At 48.0% G+C, this 23,475-nt stretch overlaps 3 protein-coding genes across 3 annotated transcripts in view; 2 read left to right on the plus strand and 1 right to left on the minus strand.

Annotated features, from left to right (window-relative positions):
• FGD1 (FYVE, RhoGEF and PH domain containing 1) overlaps positions 1-9,833 on the minus strand; it is a 50,209-nt gene extending 40,376 nt beyond the window's left edge. The window contains exon 1 of the mRNA XM_050776866.1: positions 9,378-9,833. Coding sequence (XP_050632823.1) covers positions 9,378-9,684 — 307 coding nt within the window. The 5' untranslated portion in view covers positions 9,685-9,833. The remainder of the gene's footprint in view (positions 1-9,377) is intronic.
• Positions 1-23,475, plus strand: part of GNL3L (G protein nucleolar 3 like) — a 517,777-nt gene that overhangs the window by 431,254 nt on the left and 63,048 nt on the right. The gene's annotated exons all lie outside the window — the stretch shown is intronic.
• MAGED2 (MAGE family member D2) overlaps positions 1-23,475 on the plus strand; it is a 645,534-nt gene that overhangs the window by 304,218 nt on the left and 317,841 nt on the right. The window lies entirely within an intron of this gene.

Consider the following 23,475-nt stretch of genomic DNA (forward strand, 5'->3'; position numbering starts at 1 on the left):
AAGTGCTGGGATTACATGCGTGAGCCATCGTGCCCGGCAAGTTTTTATTTTATTTTATATTTTATTTTTTGTGAGACAGAGTCTCGGTCTGTCACCCAGGCTGGAGTGCAGTGGCACAATCTTGACTCACTGCAACCTCTGCCTCCTGGGTTCAAGCAATTCTCCTGCCTCAGCCTCCTGAGTAGCTGGGATTACAGGCGTGTGCCACCATACCTGGATGATTTTTTTTTTTCTTTGAGACGGAGTCTCACTCTGTCGCCAGGCTGGAGTGCAGTGGCACGATCTCGGCTCACGGCAACCTCCGCATCCCAGGTTAAAGTGAGTCTCCTGCCTCAGCCTCCCGAGTAGCTGGGACTACAGGCACGTGCCAACACACCCAGCTAATTTTTGTATTTTTAGTAGAAACAGGGTTTCACTATGTTGGCCAGGATGGTCTCAACCTCTTGACCTTGTGATCCACCCACCTCGGCCTCCTAAAGTGCTGGGATTACAGGTGTGAGCCACCACGCCTGGCTGATTTCTGTATTTTTAGTAGAGAAAACATTATGCCATGTTGGCCAGGCTGGTTTCAAACTCCTGGCCTCAAGTGATCCACCCGCCTCAGCCTCCCAAAGTGCTAGGATTACTGGCGTGAGTCACCGTGCCTGGTCGATTTTATTTTTTAAGACATAGTCTTGGCCGGGCACAGTGGCTCATGCCTGTAATCCCAGCACTTTGGGAGGCCAAGGTGGGTGGATCACAAGGTCAGGAGTTCAAGACCAGCCTGGCCAACATGGTGAAACCCTGTCTCTACTAAAAATACAAAAATTAGCTGGGCATGGTGGCTTGTGCCTGTAATCACAGCTACTGGGGAGGCTGACGCAGGAGAATTGCTTGAACGGGGACCCGGGAGGTGGAGGTTGCAGTGAGATGAGACTGCCACTGCACTCCAGCCTGAGCGACAGAGCAAGACTCTGTCTCAAAAACAACACAACACAAAACAAAACAAAGAAAACAACAACAACAAAAAACACAGTCTTGCTCTGTCACCCAGGCTGGAGTGCAGTCGGGTGATCTCGGCTCACTGCAACCTCTGCCTCCCGGGGTCAAGTGATTCTCGTGCCTCAGCCTCCCGAGTAGCTGAGATTACAGGTGTGAGCCACCGTGCCCAGCCCTCAAATATGCTTTAAAAACGGCTGGGTCTCAGCTTCATGAAAATATACTTTAAAAACTGCTTTCCCCCGAAAAAAGGCATTTCTATGGCAAAGTTCCAGCAGGTACTGAATAATTCATCTGAGTGTCACCCTGCCAACCTTACTGTCTGTCTTCAAGGATGGGACTGGCTCCCAGATCTATACATGGTATGCGTTGGTGGTGAAAACTCCCAAACATCACTGGCCCAGGCCTCTTTCCTGAGCTTTCCAATCTTACATCCAAACGTCTGCTTGCGAGATGACACAAACAAATGGGAAAACATTCCATGCTCATGGACTGGAAAAATCAATATCGCTCAAATGGCCATACTGCCCAAAGCAATTTACAGATTCAATGCTATTCCTATCAAACTACCAATGACATTCTTCACAGAATTTTAAAAAACTATTTAAAAATTAATATAGAAACAAGTGTCCAAATAGCCAAGGCAATCCGAAATAAAGAGAACAAAGCCAGTTGGGCATGGTGGCTCAAGCTTGTAATCCCAGCACTTTGGGGGGCCGAGGCGGGCGGATTACCTGAGGTCAGGAGTTCGAGACCAGTCTGGCCAACATGGAGAGACCACGTCTCTACTAAAAATACAAAAATTAGCCAGGCATGGTGGTGGGCACCTGTAATCCCAGCTACTCAGGAGGCTGAGGCAGGAGAATCACTTGAGTCCCGGAGGCAGAGGTTGCAGTGAGCTGAGATCATGCCACTGCACTCCAGCCTAGGTGACAGAGTGACACTCCATCTAAAAACAAAAACAAAACAAAAAACCCACGGTGGCTCACACCTGTAATCCCCAGCACTTTGCGAGGCCGAGGCAGGCAGATCACGAGGTCAGGAGTTCAAGACCAGCCTGGCCAACGTGGCGAAATCCTGTCTCTACTAAAAATACAAAAATTAGCTGGGCGTGGTGGTGTATGCCTGTAATCCCAGCTACTTGGGAGGCTGAGGCAGGAGAATTGCTTGAACTGGGACCAGGGAGGAGGAGGTTGCAGTGAGCTGAGATCATGCCACTGCACTTCAGCCTGGGTTACGGGGTGAGACTCAGCCTCAAAAAGAACAAAAAAAGAAAAAAAAAAAAAAAAAAGGCCGGGCGCGGTGGCTCACGCCTGTAATCCCAGCACTTTGGGAGGCCAAGGCAGGTGGATCACGAGGTCAGGAGATTGAGACCACCCTGGCTAACACGGTGAAACCCCATTTCTACTAAAAATACAAAAAATTAGCTGGGCGTGGTGGTGGGCACCTGTAGTCCCAGCTACTCCGGAGGCTGAGGCAGGAGAATGGCGTGAACCCGGGAGGCGGAGCTTGTAGTGAGCTGAGATCGCGCCACTGCACTCCTGCCTGGGCGACAGAGCGAGACTCTGTCTCAACAGCAACAACAAAACAACAACAACAACAACAACAACAAACAAAACCAGAGGCATCACACTACCGACTTTATATTTACAGGGCTACAGTAACCAAAACAGCATGGTACTGGACAAAAACAGATACACAGACCAACAGAACAGAATAGAGAGCCCAGAAATAAGGCCACACACCTACAACCATCTAACCTTTGACAGAATTGACAAAAGCAGCAATGGGGAAAGGACTCCCTGGTCAATAAATGGTGCTGGGATAACTGGCTAGCCACATGCAGAAGACTGAAACTAGATCTCTTCCTTACACCATATACTAAAATCAACTCAAGATGGATTAAAGACTTAAATGTAAAACCTAAAACTATAAAAACCCTGGAAGACAACCTAGGAAATACCATTTTGGATATAGGACCTGGCAAATATTTCATAATGAAGGCACTAAAAGCAATTGCAACAAAAACAAAAATTGACAAATGGGACCTGATTAAATGAAAGAGCTTCTGCACAGCAAAAGAAGCTATCAACAGAGTAAACAACCTACAGAAATGGGAGAAAATATTTGCAAACTATGCATCTGACAAAGGTCCAATATCCAGAATCTGTAAGGAACTTAAATCAACAAGCAATAAACAAACAACCCCATTAAAAAGTGGGCAAAGGACATGAACAGATACATTTCAAAAGAACACATACATGTGGCCAATAAGCATATGAAAAAAATGTTCAACATCGCCCGGGCGTGGTGGCTCACACCTATAATCCTAGCACTTTGGGAGGCCGAGGCAGTTGGATCACCTGAGGTCAGGAGTTCTGGACCAGCCTAGCCAACATGGCGAAACCCCGTCTCTACTAAAAATACAAAAATTAGCTGGGTGTGGTGCCAAGCACCTGTAATCTTGCTACTTGGGAGGCTGAGGTGGGAGAATTGCTTCAACCTGGGAGGCGGAGGTTGAAGTGAGCTGAGACAGAGCCACTGCACTCCAGCCTGGGTGACAGAGAAAAAAAAAGAAAAGAAAAAATGCTCAACATCACTAATCATTAGAGAAATGCAAATCAAAACTGCAATGAGATACCATTTCACACCAGTCGGAATGGCTATTACTAAAAAGTCAAAAAATAACACGCCAGGTTGCAGAGAAAAGGAAATGCTTATACAATGCTGGTGGGAATGTAAATTAGTTCAGTCATTATGGAAAGCAGTTTGGTGATTTCTCAAATAACTCAAGCAGAATTACCATTCAACTCAGTAATCTCACTATTGAGTATATACTCAAAGGAGTATAAATTGTTCTACCATAAAGACACATGCATATGTATGTTCATCACAGTGCTATTCACAATAGCAAAGACATGGAATTAACCCAAATGCCCATCAATAGTGGACTGGATAAAGAAAATGTGTTATGTATACACCATGGAATACTATGCAGCCATAAAAAAGAATGAGATCATGTCCTTTGTAGGAACACAGATGGAGTTAGAGGCCATTATCCTTAGCAAACTAAGGCAGGAACAGAAAACCAAATACCGCATGTTCTCACTTATAAATGGGAGCTAAACATTGAGTACATATGGACACAAAGAAACAAAAAGCAGACACTGGGGCCTATTTGAGGGTGGAGGGAGGGAGGAGGGTAAGGACTGAAAAACTACCTATCAGGTACTATGCTTATTACCTGGGTGGTGAAATAATCTGTATACCAAATCCCCCTGACATGCAGTTTACCCATATAACAAACTTGCACATGTACCCCTGAACCTAAAATAAAAGTTTAAAAAAAGATTATGGTAAATCCATACAATGGCATATTATTACGCAGTCATTAAAATGTTCAAAAAAAGTTCATGAAGAGTTTTTAATGATGTTGGAAAAATACATTAAATGAAAAAGCATGATATAAAATTGAACATATAATATGATTTCAATTATGTAAAATACACACCAATATGTAGAAAAAGATCTAGCAGAAAACAGACCACAATATTAAAAGTGATCATCCTGGGTAGTAAAAAACAAAAATGAACCAAACCCACAAATGCCTGCTGGCCATCTTCACCTGCATGTACCCGCAGGCGTTTCGAATTCAACTTGTCTCAAACACAATTTACTATCTTCCCTCAAACCTCCTCCCTCTCTTGTATATAGATGGCCCCACCAACATCCACCAGGTCACTGCAGTTGGTTTCAGAAAACAACATGGAGCAATCTGGACTTTGCCTTCTGTCTCAGCCTCTACATCCAAGCTACTACCAAGGCCTGTCCATGCTAGCATCTAAATATCTCTCAGATCTTACCCTCCTTACCTGCCATCGCTCTAACCCAAGCTACTATCACCTCTCTCTGGGAAGACTGCAACACTCACCTGCCTGTCTCCCTGCTTCCACTCTTGCACCCCTTCCATCCATTCTCCCTATGCAGCTAGGGAGAGCTTCCAAACACCCCCATCTGAGCACATCATTCCCGTTAATAAACCCTTTGATGGTTTCTCTTCGTCCTCAGAAGAAAGTTCCTTCTCAGCCTTGTCACTCCACTCCTCCCAATACTAGCCCTATTCCCCAGTGCCCCATGTCTCGCTGCCTTTGCTCCCACTAAACCTCTTACCTGAATTGTCCTCCATGTTCTTCTCTAGCTCTACAACCCTTTCTTGACACCCCTCTAGAGCCCTTTCTTAGGGCCAGACCCTGCACTGGGCACTGATGATGCCAGGGTTTCCTCTGCCTAGAGTCCCAGAATGGCAACTGCCTTCCAATTTGAACTGCCAAATGGCAGCCATTCACGAGAGCTGAGAATAAGGGGTAAACTGAGGCAGCCAGTGTTTGTGTGTATGAGGGCGAGAGGTTGACTCTCCCTTTGTGTTTAATCCTGTGCCTCCGTTTGGGGTTAGGAGTGAGTTAACAGAAGCCCACATGGGTCCCTGGGGGAAAGGGCCTTAGAGGGGTAGGCCGATGTATTCTCCTGGCCCTAATGATGCTGACTCACTGTAGGACCATGGCTAAAAAAAATCACCACCTCTCTGAGCCTCCACTGCCCCATCTGGAAAACGGACTTAACTAGTGGTTCCCACTCTAAGCTGTGCATCACAATCACCTAAGGAGCTTTTGAAAATAGATTCCTTGGTTGTCAACCCCAAGATTCTGGAGCGCTGAGGTGGAGTGTGGAATCACATTTCTTTTTAAGGTCAACAAGAGATTCTGATGCTCACTCAGTTCGGGAAACCCAGAATGAGACAGTATCTAGGGTCTTTTCTAACTCCAATTTTTACTCTTGGAGACTCTGAAGATGCCTCAGGATCCAAATGAGAGTCAGCCCCTCCTCTTGCCCCCCTCAACTGGCTCAGTTTCCCCCATTACCCACAAAACGGCTCTAACATCAGGTACAACTCCTTTGACTTAGCTAGGGTCAGACACCAATATCCCCACAATCCCCGCATCTGGAAGGACATTCTAGGCCTCAACCCTGAGGAATAGAGCCGCCATCTCTGCAAACCCCTGCAAGCAAACCACTTTCTGACTCTCTCAAACCCCTCTCTGGCATTTCACTGGGTTTTCCCAGTGACCCTTCGGTTTAATCAACCTGCAAAATCGGCATAATAACAACTGTCCCTTTCCCCACCAAGAAGCAGACAGGATCACTAAAAGAGAAAGCACTTTGAAGCAATTCAAGGCTGTTCACATGGATAAGATACAATTATTATTTTTAAAAGCCTCCCCCCACCCCCAGGATGAGCCACTGAGCCCTGAAGATGGTGATTCAATAAAGGTCTCAGCAGTGTTAGGGAGGAAGTCAGCAGGCACACGGAAATCTTAACATGTGGACCAGAATGTTTCAACCCTTTAATTGAAGTTCAGGAAACTCTCTCTCTCTCTGGTGCACACACACCCTACAACCACTAACCCTGCCCTCTTAGGGCCAATTATAGGCGAGTCCTGTGGAGAGAGAAGTCAAGTCACTTGTGCCTACCCCTGGGCCAGCTGGGCAGTGGGGGAGGCGGGCCTCTCACAACCCATGCTGCAGTGAATCACATGGCCCGGCGCCCACCTAGTCAGGGCCTGAGTAATTCCTCCGCCTCTTCTTCAGAAGGTTTTTCTCTTATTTTTTAACTCAATTTTATTTATTTTTAAACTCCTGGTTGCTGAGGATTTATACCATGCTGCAGGCTTTACAACCATTAACTCATAGACTCCTCATTGCATTCTCTAGATGAAGAAACTGAGGTTCAGAGAAGGGAAGTCACTCATTCAGGGTCACAAAGTGAGTTAGTTAGAATAGGAGGCCAGGTCCTTCCCTGACACTTGCCTTATTCGCAATCCCCATCTTGAATTAAAAAAAAAAAAAAAAAGACACCCACTATGCAATTACAGAGGCAGGGACTTCGTTGGGGAAAAGGATCCTGGGAACTCTGTGTTGCCTTTTTGGGGAGGAGGAGAGTGGTTTAGGAAGGGTATTATGATTTGTAATTTGAATGAATTGGTGGATTGGGAAGGCATACTCAGAATCATCACCATGTATTGATTACAGAGGCCAGAGACTAGGGGTCCAGACATTGCCCAGCTACTGACTTTCAGATCAAGAGTATCCAGAGGGCAGGAATTTGGTGTCCTTTTTTTTTTTTTTTTTTTTTTTGAGACGGAGTCTCGCTCTGTCTCCCAGGCTGGAGTGCAGTGGCACGATTTTGGCTCACTGCAAGCTCCGCCTCCCGGGTTCACACCATTCTCCTGCCTCAGTCTCCCGAGTAGCCGGGACTACAGGCGTCCACCACCACTCCCGGCTAATTTTTTTGTATTTTAGTAGAGAGGGGTTTCACCATGTTAGCCAGGATGATCTTGAACTCCTGACCTCGTGATCCACCCGCCTTGGCCTTCCAAAGTGCTGGGATTACAGGCATGAGCCACCGCGCCCGGCCTGGTGTCCTTCTTTTAGGCAGTAGTTACTGCGGGGCCTACTATATGCTTCTTTAGTATCTGTTTAGGCATTTATTTAATGAGGATTTATTGAGCAACTACCGTGTGTTAGGCACTGTGCTAGTTGCTGGGGATACAACAGTGAGCAAAAGAGATATAGTCGCCTTGCGCCCATGGAGCTCACATTCTAGTGAAGGAAGACAGGCAATAAACGAGTACACACATACAATGAGATAATTTCAGATTGTACTAAGCGCAAGGATGGAAGCACACTCACAGTCTCTGATGGAGGCTCACAAGTGGCCCTACCTAAAGTGGTCAGGGATGGTCTCTTGGAAGAGGTGACATTTGACCTGAGACATGCAAGACGAGGAGCAAGCCAGGTAGAGAGGGCTAGGGGAAGAGCTTCCAGCCAGAAGGAAAAGCCAATGCAAAGTCCTGGGGTGGGAGTGCTTGTGGCCTGTTTTGGCATCTGAAAAAAGGCACTGACTTTACACAGTGTCAAGGGGAGTTTGGAAAGCCAGCAGAAGTAACATGCAGGCCAGGGCGTTAAGGGCCTGTTGCCAGTTGGTTATCTTCAGCCCACACGGAAGGAGCCCCCTGAAATCTCCCATAGGTTCCATGCCTAGCCCAAGGTCATGACGGCAGCAAAAGGTACATCCTGCCCATGCCTTATACTTCACTACTGCTACCTGGTGCAAGGCCATGGTCCCAGAGATCTGTGGAACCTGAGGTGTGAACCCGGGAGCCCCCAAAGGCTTAATAACTCCTTCAGTCCCAGTGGAAGGCAGGGCAGATGTGCTGTGCTCTTCTTCTGTGGCTCCTGGGCTCAGGCCCATATGAGAATGTCCCCATATGGGGGAGGTCCTGCTGGGCTCCTCAGACACTTAGGCCTGTGTAGCACAAAGGCAGTGGTCTGTGGCCTCAGCCTGACCTAGAGCTGCTCCACCTTTTCAAACCCAAGAAACCATCCTGATTTCACATCACAACCAACCTCGTGGCCCTGCAGCTCTCCAGCTCCTGCTACAACTGGCTTCTGCCTCTGTTGGCTTTTCTGCTGTCTCCCTACCTATCAGCCCCTCCAACCTTCTCCTCTAGCCTGACTCCCAAGGCCCACCTCTTCCACCTTTCTCTCTCATCAGCACCGTCTACTCCTTCCTTCCCTTGCTCTCCCGCCACACACACCTGGCAAAATCCCAACCTTGGATCAATCCACCATCCTTCTTTTTTTTTTCTGCTCATACTCCAGGGCTGCTGAATAGTACAGGAGAAAATCACATAAGCAGAAGGCTTGGCATTACTTTCATGGTCTCCAGCCTCAGTTTGGGGAAGCAGAAAGACCACAGACTTTGGACACAAATAGATCTGGTTCAAATCCTGGCTCCCTACTAGCTGTGTGACCTTGGGCAAGTAGCTTAACTTCTCTGAGCTTCAGTTTCCTTCCCTACAAAATGGGACTAATAGTATCTACTTCATGAGGGTTCCTGCAGCTGAAATGAAAATCTACGTAAAGCACCCAGTCCAGTGCCTGGTACAATGTAGGCGCTTGGCAAATGGAAGACTCCTTTTTTTTCTTCTGTTCTCCAAACTAAACCCTGGTTTCCCCAACCAAATATCCGCTGCTGCCTTGCAATCCTCCCTCTTTTTCTCGCGAGTGCTCCCTCTCCCATTAGCCTCGGCAGACAGACAAGAAGGGGGTTGGAGTGGTTGAGGGGCACAAGGGACAGAGAGAGGAGATGGGGACAGAGGTTGAAAGGACTGGACACAAGGCCAAGGGGCGTGGGGAGGGGGAGAGGGTTGAGGGGACCCAAAGGGTCGAGGTAAGGGAGCCTGTCCCGAGGTGGGGCTTAGAGGACTCGAGAACAAGAACCCGCTTCCAGTACCAGGCCCGTGGCCCGGGCTCCCATGCTCTCTCGGTCACTCACTCACCAGGCCGAGGCTGCGAGCCCTCCAGGTGGTAAGAGAAGCGTAGGGCCCGGTGGTGCTGTGGACTGGGACCGCAGGGCAAGACCCGGTGGCCTGGAGCAGCACCCAGGCTGGTGTCCGAGGGTCCGACAAACTGGGGATCCAGTGGGCCGCCAAGAGCCGAACCTGAGCCCCTGAGCGCCAGCAGTCCGGGTTCTGAGGCTCCAGGGTCCGAGTCGGCACAGGCCGGCGGAGCGGCGCCCGGCGGGTTCGCGGCCGGGTGTTCGGGCTCCGAAGGCCCGGCGCCCCCCGGGGCTCGGTGGCCATGCATGGTCCGGGCCTGGGCGCGGGGCCCGAGCTCCCCGCTTGGCTCCAGCTCCTGGGGCGGAGGCGCGGGCGGAGGAGGCCCGGCGCCCGGCGGAGCAGCGGCCTCAGGATCGGGGGGCGGGGCTGCGGGCTCAGCCCCACTGCGGAGACTCAAGCCCCCAGCCCGGGCCCGGGCCAGCAGCCGTGGCAGCGGTGGCAGTAGCAGCAGCAGCCGCGGCCACCGCCGCTGCCGTGCCAGGCATCGCCGGCCCCGGCCCCGGCCCCGTGCGGGGAGTGGGCTCGACGGGGCCGGGGGCCCGCTGGGGAGCGCTGTCTATGCGGCTGCGGTTGGGCGAGGGTTGAAGGGCTACGCTCGGCGGGGACTCTCTCGTAGACTGCGAGCCACTTCCGTGGCCCCGGGGCGAGAAGTCGGTTGGATCCAAGTGCGGGGTCTCTTCTTTCTCCCCGAATGGGAATAGATCTGGGCTCTCCTGGCTGGTTGGAAAGCGTTCTTCCTCCCGCCGCAGCCGAGGCCGGGGGCGGAGGAGAGGGGAGGGGAGAAGAGGGGAGGGAAGAGAACGGCGGTGGCCGGGGGCGCGCGTGTGCGCCGCGCTTAGGCTGCGGGGCTCGCCTTCAGCCAGTCGTCCCAGACGATGCTCCAGCCCCTGGGGCAGGAGAACGGCCTGGGCCGGGCTCCAGTGTCCTCCCCAGCCTCGGCCTGGGGCTCGGCGGCGGCGGGCGGGAAGGAGCCCTGGGAAAGGGGGTGGGGAGGCGGGAGCCTCGCAGAGGCTGCCGCAGCCACAGCGGCGCTGGGACCCAGTTACCGGGGCCCCGCCCCCTCGCCCGGGATTTGCGCCTGACCACGCCCCCTTGCTCGGGGCCGCCTCACTTCTCGCTGCTACCGCTCTCAAGGCCCTCCTGCCCCTTAAAAAATTCCCCCTCAGCCTGCTTTCCCCACAGGCAAGTCTCCGGGCTCAACCCCCCTTCCCCCATATCTGCCCTTCCATCCCATCTCAGGTCTTCTCCCCTCTGCTTGCCTTTCACTCTCTTTTCCAAAAGCCTTTCCGCATGTTCCCGAGTGTTCCTAGGGCTGAGCTCATAGAGGACCTGTCTCTGATTCTCCTTCACTGTGCTCAGACCAGATATCATGGTCCCTTACTTAGTCACTTTCTTAAATACCCTCAGTTCCCTGATTTGTCGCATCCGTCTGGCAACATCCCAATCTTGAATCAGTCCAACTGTCCGCCTTTGCCATGCCTGCGCCCAGGCAGCTAAACATTGCTGGAGAAAACTATTCAACTTCACAGATTTGTGCCACTATAAACCCATGGTTCCCAGCTTCTACCAGGCCCTCAGTTTTGACCCACAACCCTACTAGTCAGCTCTCCCTCCCGTTCTCCACAGTGGCCATTTCAGACCTCCTTTCCCCTCAAACCCCCAACTTCTCCATCTGCTCTGTAACCCTCAGCAAATAACCTGACCTACTGCAGAGAGTAAACAGAAGCCACCGTAGAGGAAGCTCTTGACTTTTTGCTACGAAGCCTAGGAATTTGTCCTTGCTCCTTCCCAACAGCATCTAAACATACTCAGGCCTGTTCCATCTAAAAACAAATAAACAATTACCAAGAATTCTCCCTCTCCAACCACCTCCTTCTCTTCTCTTCCACAAACTTCTCAAAAGAGTTGCCTACACCCAACTGTCTTCATTTTCCCACCTCCTACTTATCTTTCAACCCACTCCAATCTGCCTCCACTACTTGCTTGAAACGGCTCTCTCTCATCAGGGTCTGCCATGAAGAATCTCACTAAATCCCATAGAATCTTTTTTTTTCTTTTTCTTTTTTTTTTTTTTTTTGAGACAGAGTCTCACTCTGTCGCCCAGGCTGGAATGCAGTGGCACGATCTCGGCTCACTACAATCTCCGCCTCCTGGGTTCAAGCGATTCTCCTGCCTCAGCCTCCCGAGTCGCTGGGATTACAGGCGTCCGCCACTACGCCCAGCTAATTTTTTGTATTTTTAGTAGAGACGAGGTTTCACCATATTGGCCAGGCTTGTCTCGAACTCCTAACTTTGTGATTCGCCCGCCCTATTACAGGCGTGAGCCACCGCGCCCAGCCCCCATAGAATCTTTTCAGAGGTTATCCTACTTGGTTTCTTGATAGCATTTGGCACTGTTGACCACTCCCTCCTCCTTAAACCACTTCCATGACACTGCACTTTCCTTGTTTTTCTTCCGCTTCCTTAGTAATTCTTTTTTTACTTTCCAGGCTTCTCTTTGTCCAAAGCTTTATGCTGGTGCTCTTTAGGGCTTTGGTCTGAGCTCTCTCATCCTCTCTCTATATATGCTTTTTTTTTTTCTTTTTTTCTTTCTGAGACAGAGTCTTGCTCTGTCGCCCAGGCTGGAGTGCAGTGGTGCAATCTAGGCTCACTGCAACTTCCGCCTCTTGGGTTCAAGCTATTCCTCCTGCCTCAGCCTCCCAAGTAGCTGGCATTACAGGCACGCACCACCACACCCGAATAACTTTTGTATTTTTAGTAGAGACGGGGTTTTGCCATGTTGGCCAGGCAGGTCTCCAACTACCGACCTCAAGTGATCCACTTGAGCAAACAGCAGCCTCGGATTAGAGGCCACTCTTTTCTTTATCTAATTTGCTCCCATGGCTTCAATGATCATATCTTTGCTGATGACTCCCAAATTGATACCTCAAAACCAGATATTTCTCCTGACCCATGCATTCAACTGGTTATTAGGCAGCTCTACCTGAATATCCCAGAGACACCTAAAACCTCAGCTTCTTCCCAACTCAAGGCATCCTCCTTCCAACCTGTTTGTCCTTCTTTGTGTCTTACCTTAGTGAATGACACCAGTCAGAGCAGAAACCTGGGTTACACCCCTAATTCTTTTCTCTCCTACATCCCCCATTCAGTCACCAAGTCCCATCATTTTGACCTCCTACCAGATCTATTTATGTAATCTCTACATTTCTGCTGCCACTACCCTGATTTAGACCAGAACCATTTCTAACTTGCAATACTGTCACAGCCTCCCTATTTCAGTCTTGTTCTCTGGATTCTATTTTCTACACTATAGGCAGTGTATATCTTTTGAAAACATAAATAAGGCCAGGTGCAGTGGCTCACGCCTGTAATCCCAGCACTTTGGGAGGCCGAGGTGGGCGGATCACTTTAGGTCAGGAGTTCGAGATCAGCCTGGCCAAGATGGTGAAACCCTACCTCTACTAAAAATACAAAAATTAGCCAGGCGTGGGGGCGGATGCCTGTAATCCCAGCTACTCAGGAAGCTGAGGCAGAGAATTGCTTGAACCCGGGAGGCGGTGGTTGTAGTGAGCGAAGATGGTGCCGCTGCACTCCAGCCTGGGCGACAGAGCAAGACGTGTCTCGAAAATAATAATAATAATAAATATAAATTAATTAAATAAATGTTAAATCAAATTATATCACTCCCATGTTTAGGACCCTTCAGTTAGGGTCTCTACTGGCTCAAAAGGAAACCCACCTTCCTTAACAGGAAAGGTTACGCTGGACCCTTCATGATCTGTGCCCCTGCCAGCCTTTCCATGCTGAAATTCTTTTTTTTTTTTTTTTTTTTTTTTGAGACTGAGTCTGGCTCTGTCGCCCAGGCTAGAGTGCAGTGGCCGGATCTCAGCTCACTGCAAGCTCCGCCTCCCGGGTTCACGCCATTCTCCTGCCTCAGCCTCCGGAGTAGCTGGGACTACAGGCGCCCGCCACCTCGCCCGGCTAGTTTTTTGTATTTTTAAAGTAGAGACGGGGTTTCACCGTGTTAGCCAGGATGGTCTTGATCTCCTGACCTTGTGATCCGCCCGTCTCAGCCTCCCAAAGTGCTGGGATTACAGGCTTGAGCCACCGTGCCCGGCTCCATGCTGAAATTCTTAAACTATTCCTTAGTCTCTCAAGCCTCCAAGTTTTTGCATACGCTGTTCTCCCTGAGTGAAACTTTCTCCACATCTCCCCAATTCCACTTCATTTGTTCTTCAGATCTCAGGTCATTCAACGAATATCTTTTGAACACAAACTATGGGCCAGGCACCATGTGATGCACTAGCTATGCAGCAGTGAATAAGACAGACATGAACAAGATAATGGTGAAAAAACTGTCCTCAGAGTTCACTGGCTGGTACTGGAGAGGATGTGAAATAAACACATAATTACAACACATAAACACACATAATTACGAATTGTGATAAGGTTATAAAGGGACAGAACAGGGTGATAGGAAAGAGAATAAAGGGTAAGTGTGTGGAGGGGGAGTGATTTAGCCTGAGGGGTCAGGCAAGGGCCGCTATTTAAGCTGACCCCTGAAGGAGTGGGAGTTGGCAGATGAGGAATAGAGACAAAAGTGCTCCAGGCAAAAGATACAGCAAGTGGGAAGGCCCTGGGGGGAAGATAAATGGCCTATTTAGGAGCTACAGAAGGCTAATATAGCTAAAGCACAGTGTTTGGAAGGCAAGAGGGGTGGGATATGAGATCCAAAAGGTAGGCAGGAGCTAGATTATGCAGGGCTTTTCAGGCCACGTTAAGAATAATGGGTTTTATTCTACAAGCAATGAAAAGGTATTGAAGCAGTGCTTTCAAATGTGGGTCAAACTGGAGAAGGTACTGAAATCTATTTAAGAATAGAAAATATAAGAATGGGCTGGGCGTGGTGGCTCACGCCTGTAATCCCAGCACTTTGGGAGGTCGAGGTGGGTGGATCACCTGAGGTCAGGAGTTTGAGGCCAGCCTGACCAATATGGTGAAATCCCGTCTACTAAAAAAACAAAAATTAGCCGGGTGTGGTGGAGCGTGCCTGTAATCCCAGCTACTAGGGTGGCTGAGGCAGGAGAATGGCTTGAACCCAGGAGACGGAGGTTGCAGTGAGGCGAGATCGCGCTACTGCACTCCAGCCTGGGCTACTCTGTCTCACATACACACACACACAAAATTAATTAATTAATAAAAAGAGTATATCATAGGATCATGTAGGAAGGATAAGTATGTTTCATGAAATGCTTCAGTTTGTATCATATGTGAACTGGATCCGGAGGAAATAGTATCTCTTTTGCAGATACCTCACATCCCCAAAATGCTGAAATACACATTGAAAGGTTTTAAGCTTGAGGTTCACAGGGTATATTTAACATTTTACGAAGATGACTTTGGTTGCTCTAGATTGAATTGCAGGTGGACAAGATTAGAACCTACTGCAGCCAGAGATGATGGTGAGCTGACTAAGGAGGTGGCAGTGGAGATAGAGAGAGGCAGACCGATTTGAGAGATATTTAGAATTGAGAAGGCTTGGTGTGAAGGCTTGGGAGAGGGAGGGGGAAAAGAGAATCAAGGATGACTCCAAGGGATCCGGTGATGGTAGGCCAGTCACTCATTGAGATGAAGAAGACAGAAAGAGGAACAGATTTTCAGGGGAAGATCAAGAGTTCAGTTTGGGATATGCTAAGCTGGACATGCCCTTGAGATATCCAAGTGGATAAGTCAAGTAGATAGTGGTATACACATCCCAGGGGAGAAGTCTGTTTCAGATATAAGTGAGAGTTGTCAGCATAAAGATGGCGTAAAAGCCAACAGTAGAAAAAATCACCCTGAAACAGTAAAGACTGAGAAAGGAATAGGATCCATGACTGAGCTTTGAGGAACTTCAACTTTACAGGTTGAGTGAAGGAGCAGAAGTTGGCAGAGACTGAAAAAGAAGTAAAGAGCTCTGGGAGCGGTGGCTCACGCCTGTAATCCTAGCACTTTGGGAGGCCGAGGCAGGCGGGTCACAAGGTCAGGAGATCGAGACCATCCTGGCTAACACGGTGAAACCCTGTCTCAACTAAAAATACAAAAAATTAGCTGGGCATGGTGGTGGGTGCCTGTAGTCCTAGCTACTCAGGAGGCTGAGGCAGGAGAATGGCGTGAATGCAGGAGGCGGAGCTTGCAGTGAGCCGAGATGGCACCACTGCAGTCCAGCCTGGGCGACAGAGCGAGACTCCGTCTCAAAAAAATCTTAGGCCAGGCGCGGTGGCTCAAGCCTGTAATCCCAGCACTTTGGGAGGCCGAAATGGGCGGATCACGAGGTCAGGAGATCGAGACCATCCTGGCTAACATGGTGAAACCCCGTCTCTACTAAAAAAAAATACAAAAAACTAGCCGGGCGAGGTGGCGGGCGCCTGTAGTCCCAGCTACTCGGGAGGCTGAGGCGGGAGAATGGCGTAAACCCGGGAGGCGGAGCTTGCAGTGAGCCGAGATGGCACCACTGCAGTCCATCCTGGGCGACAGAGCGAGACTCCGTCTCAAAGAAAAAAAAAAAAAAACTTAAAAACAACAACAACAAAAAGAGGCAGGGATATAACCAGGAGTGTGTCAAGGATGTTCCAAGAGTGCTGAGAAGTTGAGGATTTAAAAGGGTCCATTGGTTATGGCAACATTGATATCATTCATGACCTTGATAATAGTGGTTTTGGAGGAGTGGTGGGGGTGAACACCAGAATGGATGAAGAGTGAATGGATACCATTGGTGGGAGTGTAAATTGATACAACCATTCTAGAAAAACTTGGGCATTTTCGTAAAGCTGAATGATGCACATACTCTGTGACCTGGCAATTCTAGGTATATACCCCAGAGCAGCAGTTCTCACAGTGTGATCTGGGGATCCTGTGGAGGAGGGTAGTGGGGAAAACCAAAACCATAATATAGTAAGATGTTACTTGCTTTTTTACTCTCATTCTCTCAAGAATGTAGAGTGGAGTTTTCCAGAGGCTACATGACATGTGATATCACAACAGATTGAATGCAGCGGCAGATATGAGAATCCAGCTGTCTTCTATTAAGCCATAAAGAGATTTACAAAAATGTAAAACAATGCCACTCCTCACTAAATTCTTTTTGTGTTGAAAAATAGTCATTTTTCATAAAAATATATTGTGTTAATATAATTGGTTTGTTATTTTAATGTATTTAAACTTTTTCAGCTTTAATTTCGAATACAGCAAATATCAATTGATATAAACCACATAAATCAAACCCCTTTGGGGTCTGCAATGCTTTTTAAGAATATAAAGGGGTCCTGAGACCAAAAAGTTTGAGAACTGCTCCTTAAAGCAACATGTATGTGTATTGGGAGTCATGTACAAGAATGTTTACGAGTCTGTTTGTAACAGCAAGAAACTGGAAACAAGAGTATAGGATAAATACACTCATACTTTTTTTTTTTTGAGATGGAGTTTCACTCTTGCTGCCCAGGCTGGAGTGCAAGGGCGCGATCTTGGCTCACTGCTACCTCCGCCTCCCGGGTTCAAGCATTTCTCTGCCTCAGCCTCCCGAGTAGATGGGATTACAGGCATCTGCCACCACGCCTGGCTAACTTTTTTTATTTTTAGTAGAGATGGGGTTTCAACATGTTGGTCAGGCTGGTCTCCAACTCCTGACCTCAGGTGATCCACCCGCCTCTGCCTCTCAAAGTGCTGGGATCATAGGCATGAGCCACCGCGCCCAGCCCACTCATTTACACAACAGAATACTATAAGGAAATTTTAAAAATGAATGAATTGTAGCTACATGTATCCACATGGATGAGACTCAGGAGACCTAATACTGATTTTAAAAAGTCACAGCCGGGCGCGGTGGCTCAAGCCTGTAATCCCAGCACTTTGCGAGGCTGAGACGGGCGGATCACAAGGTCAGGAGATCGAGACCATCCTGGCTAACACGGTGAAACCCCGTCTCTACTAAAAAATACAAAAAACTAGCCGGGTGAGGTGGCGGGCGCCTGTGGTCCCAGCTACTCCGGAGGCTGAGGCAGGAGAATGGCCTAAACCCGGGAGGCGGAGCTTGCAGTGAGCTGAGATCCGGCCACTGCACTCCAGCCTGGGCGACAGAGCCAGACTCAGTCTCAAAAAAAATAAAATAAAATAAAATAAAATAAATAAAAAATAAAAAGTCACAGAAGAATATGTTTATACAAAGCTGAAAACCATGCTGAATTAAACAGTATGTGGATGCAGTCATATATTACAAAACGAGAAAAGCAAGGAGTGAAAAATGAAAAATTCAGGACAGCAGTTACCTGTCACAGAGGTGAAGGAGATGTGACTGGGGAGAGTCATACAAGGAGTTTTGTCATTAGTAAATGATCTCTTATTGAAGCTAGGTGATAGGGACACAGATTTTTAAAATTGTTAATTCAAACTGTACAGATACGTATATTATAAAATTTATAATGTATATCATGAAAAACAAATATATTAATAATTAATTAATTTTTAAAAACACGACTAATTGCCTAGAGGGCTGGAGGGAGTGTAGATTGTTATAGGATCCTCACTGAGGTTAGAGGGAACACTTCCTCCCACCCCAGTGAAGTGGGGTTATGTGTGTATGCAGTTCCCTTGAGAAACATGGCTGTGAAGGGAAATAGATCCTAGGGAGATAGCATGATCATAGGAAGAGGGTCAAATAATGATTTTTTTTTAAGATGAGAGATGCTGGACTATGTTTGCTTCTGGGAATGATCCAGTAGAGAGAGAGAGAGAGAGAGAGGGAGAGAGAGAGAGAGAGAAAGGCACTAACACAAGGGAAATGAAAGGTTGGTACCGAGCCTCAGAGGGTTCCTGGACCCTTAATTGTAACACGAAGGAATGAGAAAAAGACAAATGCAAATACAGGTAACTTTACAGATTGAGTGGAGGGCAGATAAAGGCCCTGCAAAAAATTCTCGATGGCTTCTATTTTGTCACTGATGCATGAAGTAAGGTCATTTGCCATAGAGATAATAGAGGGCCAGGCGCGATGGCTAATGCCTGTAATCCCAGCACTTTGGGAGGCTGAGGCGGGAGAATGGCTGAGCCCAGGAGTTGGAGACTAACCTGGGCAACATAGTGAGACCTGTCTCTACAAAAAATTAAAAAATTAGCCAGGCATGGTGGTGCCTGCCTATAATTCCAGCTACTTGGGAGGCTGAGGTAAGAGGATCCCTTGAGCGCAGGAGGTTGAGGCTGCAGTGAGCCATGATTGTGCCACTGCACTGCAGCCTGGGTGACAGAGCAAGATCCAGTCTCAAAAAAAAAAGAAAAAATTAGTCTTTCTTATTAGCATGATTGATAGAAATTTGTTTTTTACTATTGACAGTTTAGCAAACTTTCTTTTTTTTTTTTTTTTTTTTTTTGAGACGGAGTCTCGCTGTGTCGCCCAGGCTGGAGTGCAGTGGCCGGATCTCAGCTCACTGCAAGCTCTGCCTCCCGGGTTTTTACGCCATTCTCCTGCCTCAGCCTCCCGAGTAGCCGGGACTACAGGCGCCCGCCACCTCGCCCGGCTAGTTTTTTGTATTTTTTAGTAGAGACGGGGTTTCACCGCGTTAGCCAGGATGGTCTCGAACTCCTGACCTCGTGATCCGCCCGTCTCGGCCTCCCAAAGTGCTGGGATTACAGGCTTGAGCCACCGCGCCCGGCCGCAAACTTTCATACTATGATAATATTTTATATATGTTTAGGACTGCTATCAAATTTGGGAAAACCCTTGTCTAGTTTCTTTCATAAATGAGTTATAAGATTTCAGGGCATTTTAATTTTTTTGTAGAATGACAAATCTCCAGTACTGTGATTGTTCACTGTTCTTTAAACAGGGCCTTGGAAGAGACCTATGCAAAGGAGGGGCCCTGAAGCTTAAGCTTCATTGACTTCTATGTAAATCTACTTCTGGCCTCTTTAAATTACCTCCTCCTCCAGGAAGCTTTCTCTGATTTTCCCAGGCTGTTTTTCCCACAGGCCTTTTTTTTTTTTTTTTTTTTTTTTTTTTTTTGAGACAGAGTCTCGCTCTGTCGCCCAGGCTGGAGTGCAGTGGCGCGATCTTGGCTCACTGCAACCTCCGCCCCCCAGGTTCATGCCATTCTCCTGCCTCAGCCTCCTGAGTAGCTGGGACTACAGGCGCCCGCCACTGCGCCCGGCTAATTTTTTTTGTATTTTTAGTAGAGACGGGGTTTCACTGTGTTAGCCAGGATGGTCTCGATCTCCTGACCTTGTGATCCGCCCGTCTCGGCCTCCCAAAGTGCTGGGATTACAGGCGTGAGCCACCGCGCCCGGCCGTCCCACAGGACTTTATTTCTGCCGTTTCCCCAGTTTTTCTGAGCTTTCCCAGTCTCTCTAAGCTAGGTAGGTCTGCCTCCTCTACTAGAAGGAGGGAGCTCCAGAGGACAAGGAGTCAGGACACACTTACCCTAGAGACCGCAGTCTTCCATTAGTCTGTCAGCAAACCTTCAATTGAAGCAGTATGGCATGGTAGTCAAACATGTAGTCCTTGGAAGCAGGCAGACTGGAATTTGGCTTTTTATATCTTCAGTGCATGGAAAAGGATTCATCCCAATCCTTGGTTCATGATATACTCTCACCATTGGTTTGAGCTGGAGCTTCACTCACTCTTAGCTCCTCTGTGTGATGTTGGGCAAGTTGTTCATTGTTTGGAGTCTCAGTTTCCCCATGTGTAAACAGTGGATGATAATAACACCTTCTACATCAGAGCTGTGAGGTTCTGATGACATAATCCATGAAAAGGCATGCACAGGACATGGTGCCTAATGTTTAATAAATGGAGCTCTCCATGTGACTGGCACTCTATCATGAGTGTAGGATACAGTAAGGAATAACAAAGGCCTGGGCCTTGCCTTCCTGAACTCATAGTCTAGTGGGCCCCATACGGCCCAGTGCTCGCCCTGATATAGCCAAGAGACTTGCGAATGATTGTCGGATCAGAAAGGTTTAATCCTTTTGTCTCTATTTCTCTCTCTCTCTTTTTTTTTTTTTTTTGAGACAGAGTCTCACTCTGTCGCCCAGGCTGGAATGCAATGGCACAGTCTCAGCTCACTGCAACCTCTGCCTCCTGGGTTCAAACAGTTCTCCTGCCTCAGCCTCCTGAGTAGCTGGGATTACAGGTGCCCACCGCCACACCCGGCTAATTTTTGTATTTTTAGTAGAGACTAAAATTGTATTTCACCATGTTGGCCAAGCTGGTCTTGAACTCCTGACCTCAGGTGATCCACCCGCCTCTGCCTTCCAAAGTGCTGGGATTACAGGCATGAGTCACCGTGCTCGGCCACTATTTCTTTCGTGTTTTTGTCTCTCTTCCTCCCAGTTAGCCATCACTGTCACCCTCTCTCAGACATCCACTCTCTCTGTCTCTATTTTGCTTTTTCTTGTCTGTTTACAATTGTCTGGCTGTTTCTTTTTCCTGTCTCTCCTATTCTCTATCTCAAACTCTCTCCCCTCTCACTCTTTTTCTCTCATTCTATTAGTTATGTTGCCGGCTACCCTGCCATCCTGTCTGAGTCTAACTCAGGATCCTCATCTTGGTCCATGTCTCTGTCCTTATATATATGACCACATTGTTCTCCCTCATCTGTTTTTTTTTTTCTGAGACGGAGTCTCACTCTGTCACCCAGGCTGGAGTGTGGTGGTGTGATCTCAGCTCACTGCAACCTCTGCCTCCCAGGTTCAAGTGATTTTCCTGCCTCAGCCTCCTGAGTAGCTGGGATCACAGGCATGCACCACCACACCCAGCTAATTTTTGTACTTTTAGTAGAGATGAGGTTTCACCATGTTGGCCAGGCTGGTGTCGAACTCCTGACCTCAAGTGATCTGCCTGCCTCAGCCTCCAAAAGTGCTGGGATTACAGGCGTGAGGCACCGCACCCTGCCTGTTTCTAAATTTCTATGCATTCCAGAATTTCTGTACTTTCTGTTTTCCTTTCAATTTCCATCGGTTCCTTGGCCTCTTTTATGTCTTTCCAGAAGTCTCCATCACTCTGTCCCAATTTATCCTACCTCTGGCTGTCTCTCTCAGTCCTCATTTCTTTGTGTTGCTGCATTCATCTGTCTCTGCTCCCTGCTACCACTGTCTTTCTCTATTCTTACCTTTCTGTTCCGATCTCTGTATCTCTGTCTTCATTTTTTCCCTCTTAACATTTACATTCTTGTTTCTGTCTTTCCCTCTCTCACACACACCCCTATGTTGGTCTTCTTGCCTCCTTCTCCCTGATTCTCTCTCACCACTCTATATCCAATTTTTACCTCTATTTCTCTGTCACCATCTCTCTTGTTGGGCTGTTTTCCTCATGTGTCTGACTCTTGTCCCCATTTCTCTGTCGCTAGGTGTGCTTCATCTGCTATCTTGTCCCCAGCTCCATGTCCTTCTGTCTCTACCTGTGTCACTGACAAAGTAGTCAAGAGTATGGTCTCTGGTATCTGACTATTTGGATTCCAGTCCTAGATGTGCCATTGACTTGCTGTGCCTCATTGTCCTCATCTGTAAAATAGGGCTGATAATAGTACCTGTGCTTCACAGCGTTACTGTGAGGATTAAATGAGTTAATACATGTATACCTCTTAGAAGATGTTTCAGACAGAACAAATGCTCAAAGATGTAGACTGACATCATTGACATTTTCCTCCCCATTGTCACCACCATCTCTGTTTCCATCTTTGTTTATCTAATCCTAGTCATTTCCCCTCCATCTACCTGGCTATTACTATTGCTTTGTTTTTCTCTCTGCCCACAATTGTTTTGTTTGTAATTAATTTTATTTATTTATATATATATTTATTTATTTAGAGACGGAACCTCATTCTGTTGCCCAGGCTGGAAGTGCAGTGGTGCGAGCTTGGTTCATTGCAACCTCTGCCTCCTGGGTTCAAGTGATTCCCCTGCCTCAGCCTCCTGGGTAGCTGGGATTACAGACGCACACCACTACGCCAGGCTAATTTTTTTTTTTACTTTTAGTAGAGATGGGGTTTCACCATGTTGGCCAGGCTGGTCTCGAACTCCTGACCTCAGGCGATTTGTCCGCCTCAGCCTCCCAAAGTGCTGAGATTACAGGCATGAGCGAAAGCACCCAGCCTAATTAATTTTATTTTAAAACAATTTTTAATTGAGGCATAACACATGTACATATTTTGGGGATACATATGATTTTTCTTTTTGAGATGGAGTTTCGCTCTGTCCCCCAGGCTGGAGTGCAGTGGTGTGTTCTCCACTCACTGCAACCTCTGCCTCCCAGGTTCAAGCGATTCGCATGCCTCAGCCTCCAGAGCAGCTGGGATTACAAGCGTGTCACCATGTCTGGCTAATTATTTTTTTTTTTTTTGAGAGTCTTGCTCTGTCACCCAGGCTGCAGTATAGTGGCACAATCTTGGCTCACTGAAACTTCTGCCTCCCTGGTTTAAGCGATTCTACTGCCTCAGCCTCCCAAGATGCTGGGATTACAGGTGACTGCCACCATGCCCAGTGAATTTTTGTATTTTTAGTAGAGACAGGGTTTTACCATGTTGGCCAGGCTAGTCTCAAACTCCTGACCTCGGTGATCCACTTGCCTCGGCTCCCAAAGTGCAAGGATTACAGGCGTGAGCCATTGCACCCAGCCTAATTTTTTAATTGTTAGTAGAGATGGTGTTTCACCATGTTGGGCAGGCTGGTCTTGAACTCCTGACCTCAGGTGATCCATCCACCTCAGTCTCCCAAAGTGCTGGGATTACAGGTGTGAGCCACCGTGCCTGGCTGGGGTACATATGATTTTTAACATTGTTTATTATTATTATCTTTTCAGATGGGGTCTCACTCTTTTGCCCAGGCTGGAGTGCAGTGGTGTGATCTTGGCTCCTAAAGCCTCTACCTCTTAGGCTCAAGCCTTCCTCCCACCTCAGTCTACCGAGTAGCTGGGACTATAGGTAGGCACCACCATGTGGGGCTAATTTTTTGTTATTTATTGTGGAGATGGGGTCTTGCTATGTTGCCCTGGCTGGACTCCAGTAACCTACCC

This window comes from Macaca thibetana, chromosome X (genome assembly GCF_024542745.1).
Source record: "Macaca thibetana thibetana isolate TM-01 chromosome X, ASM2454274v1, whole genome shotgun sequence".
Taxonomy (NCBI): domain Eukaryota; kingdom Metazoa; phylum Chordata; class Mammalia; order Primates; family Cercopithecidae; genus Macaca; species Macaca thibetana.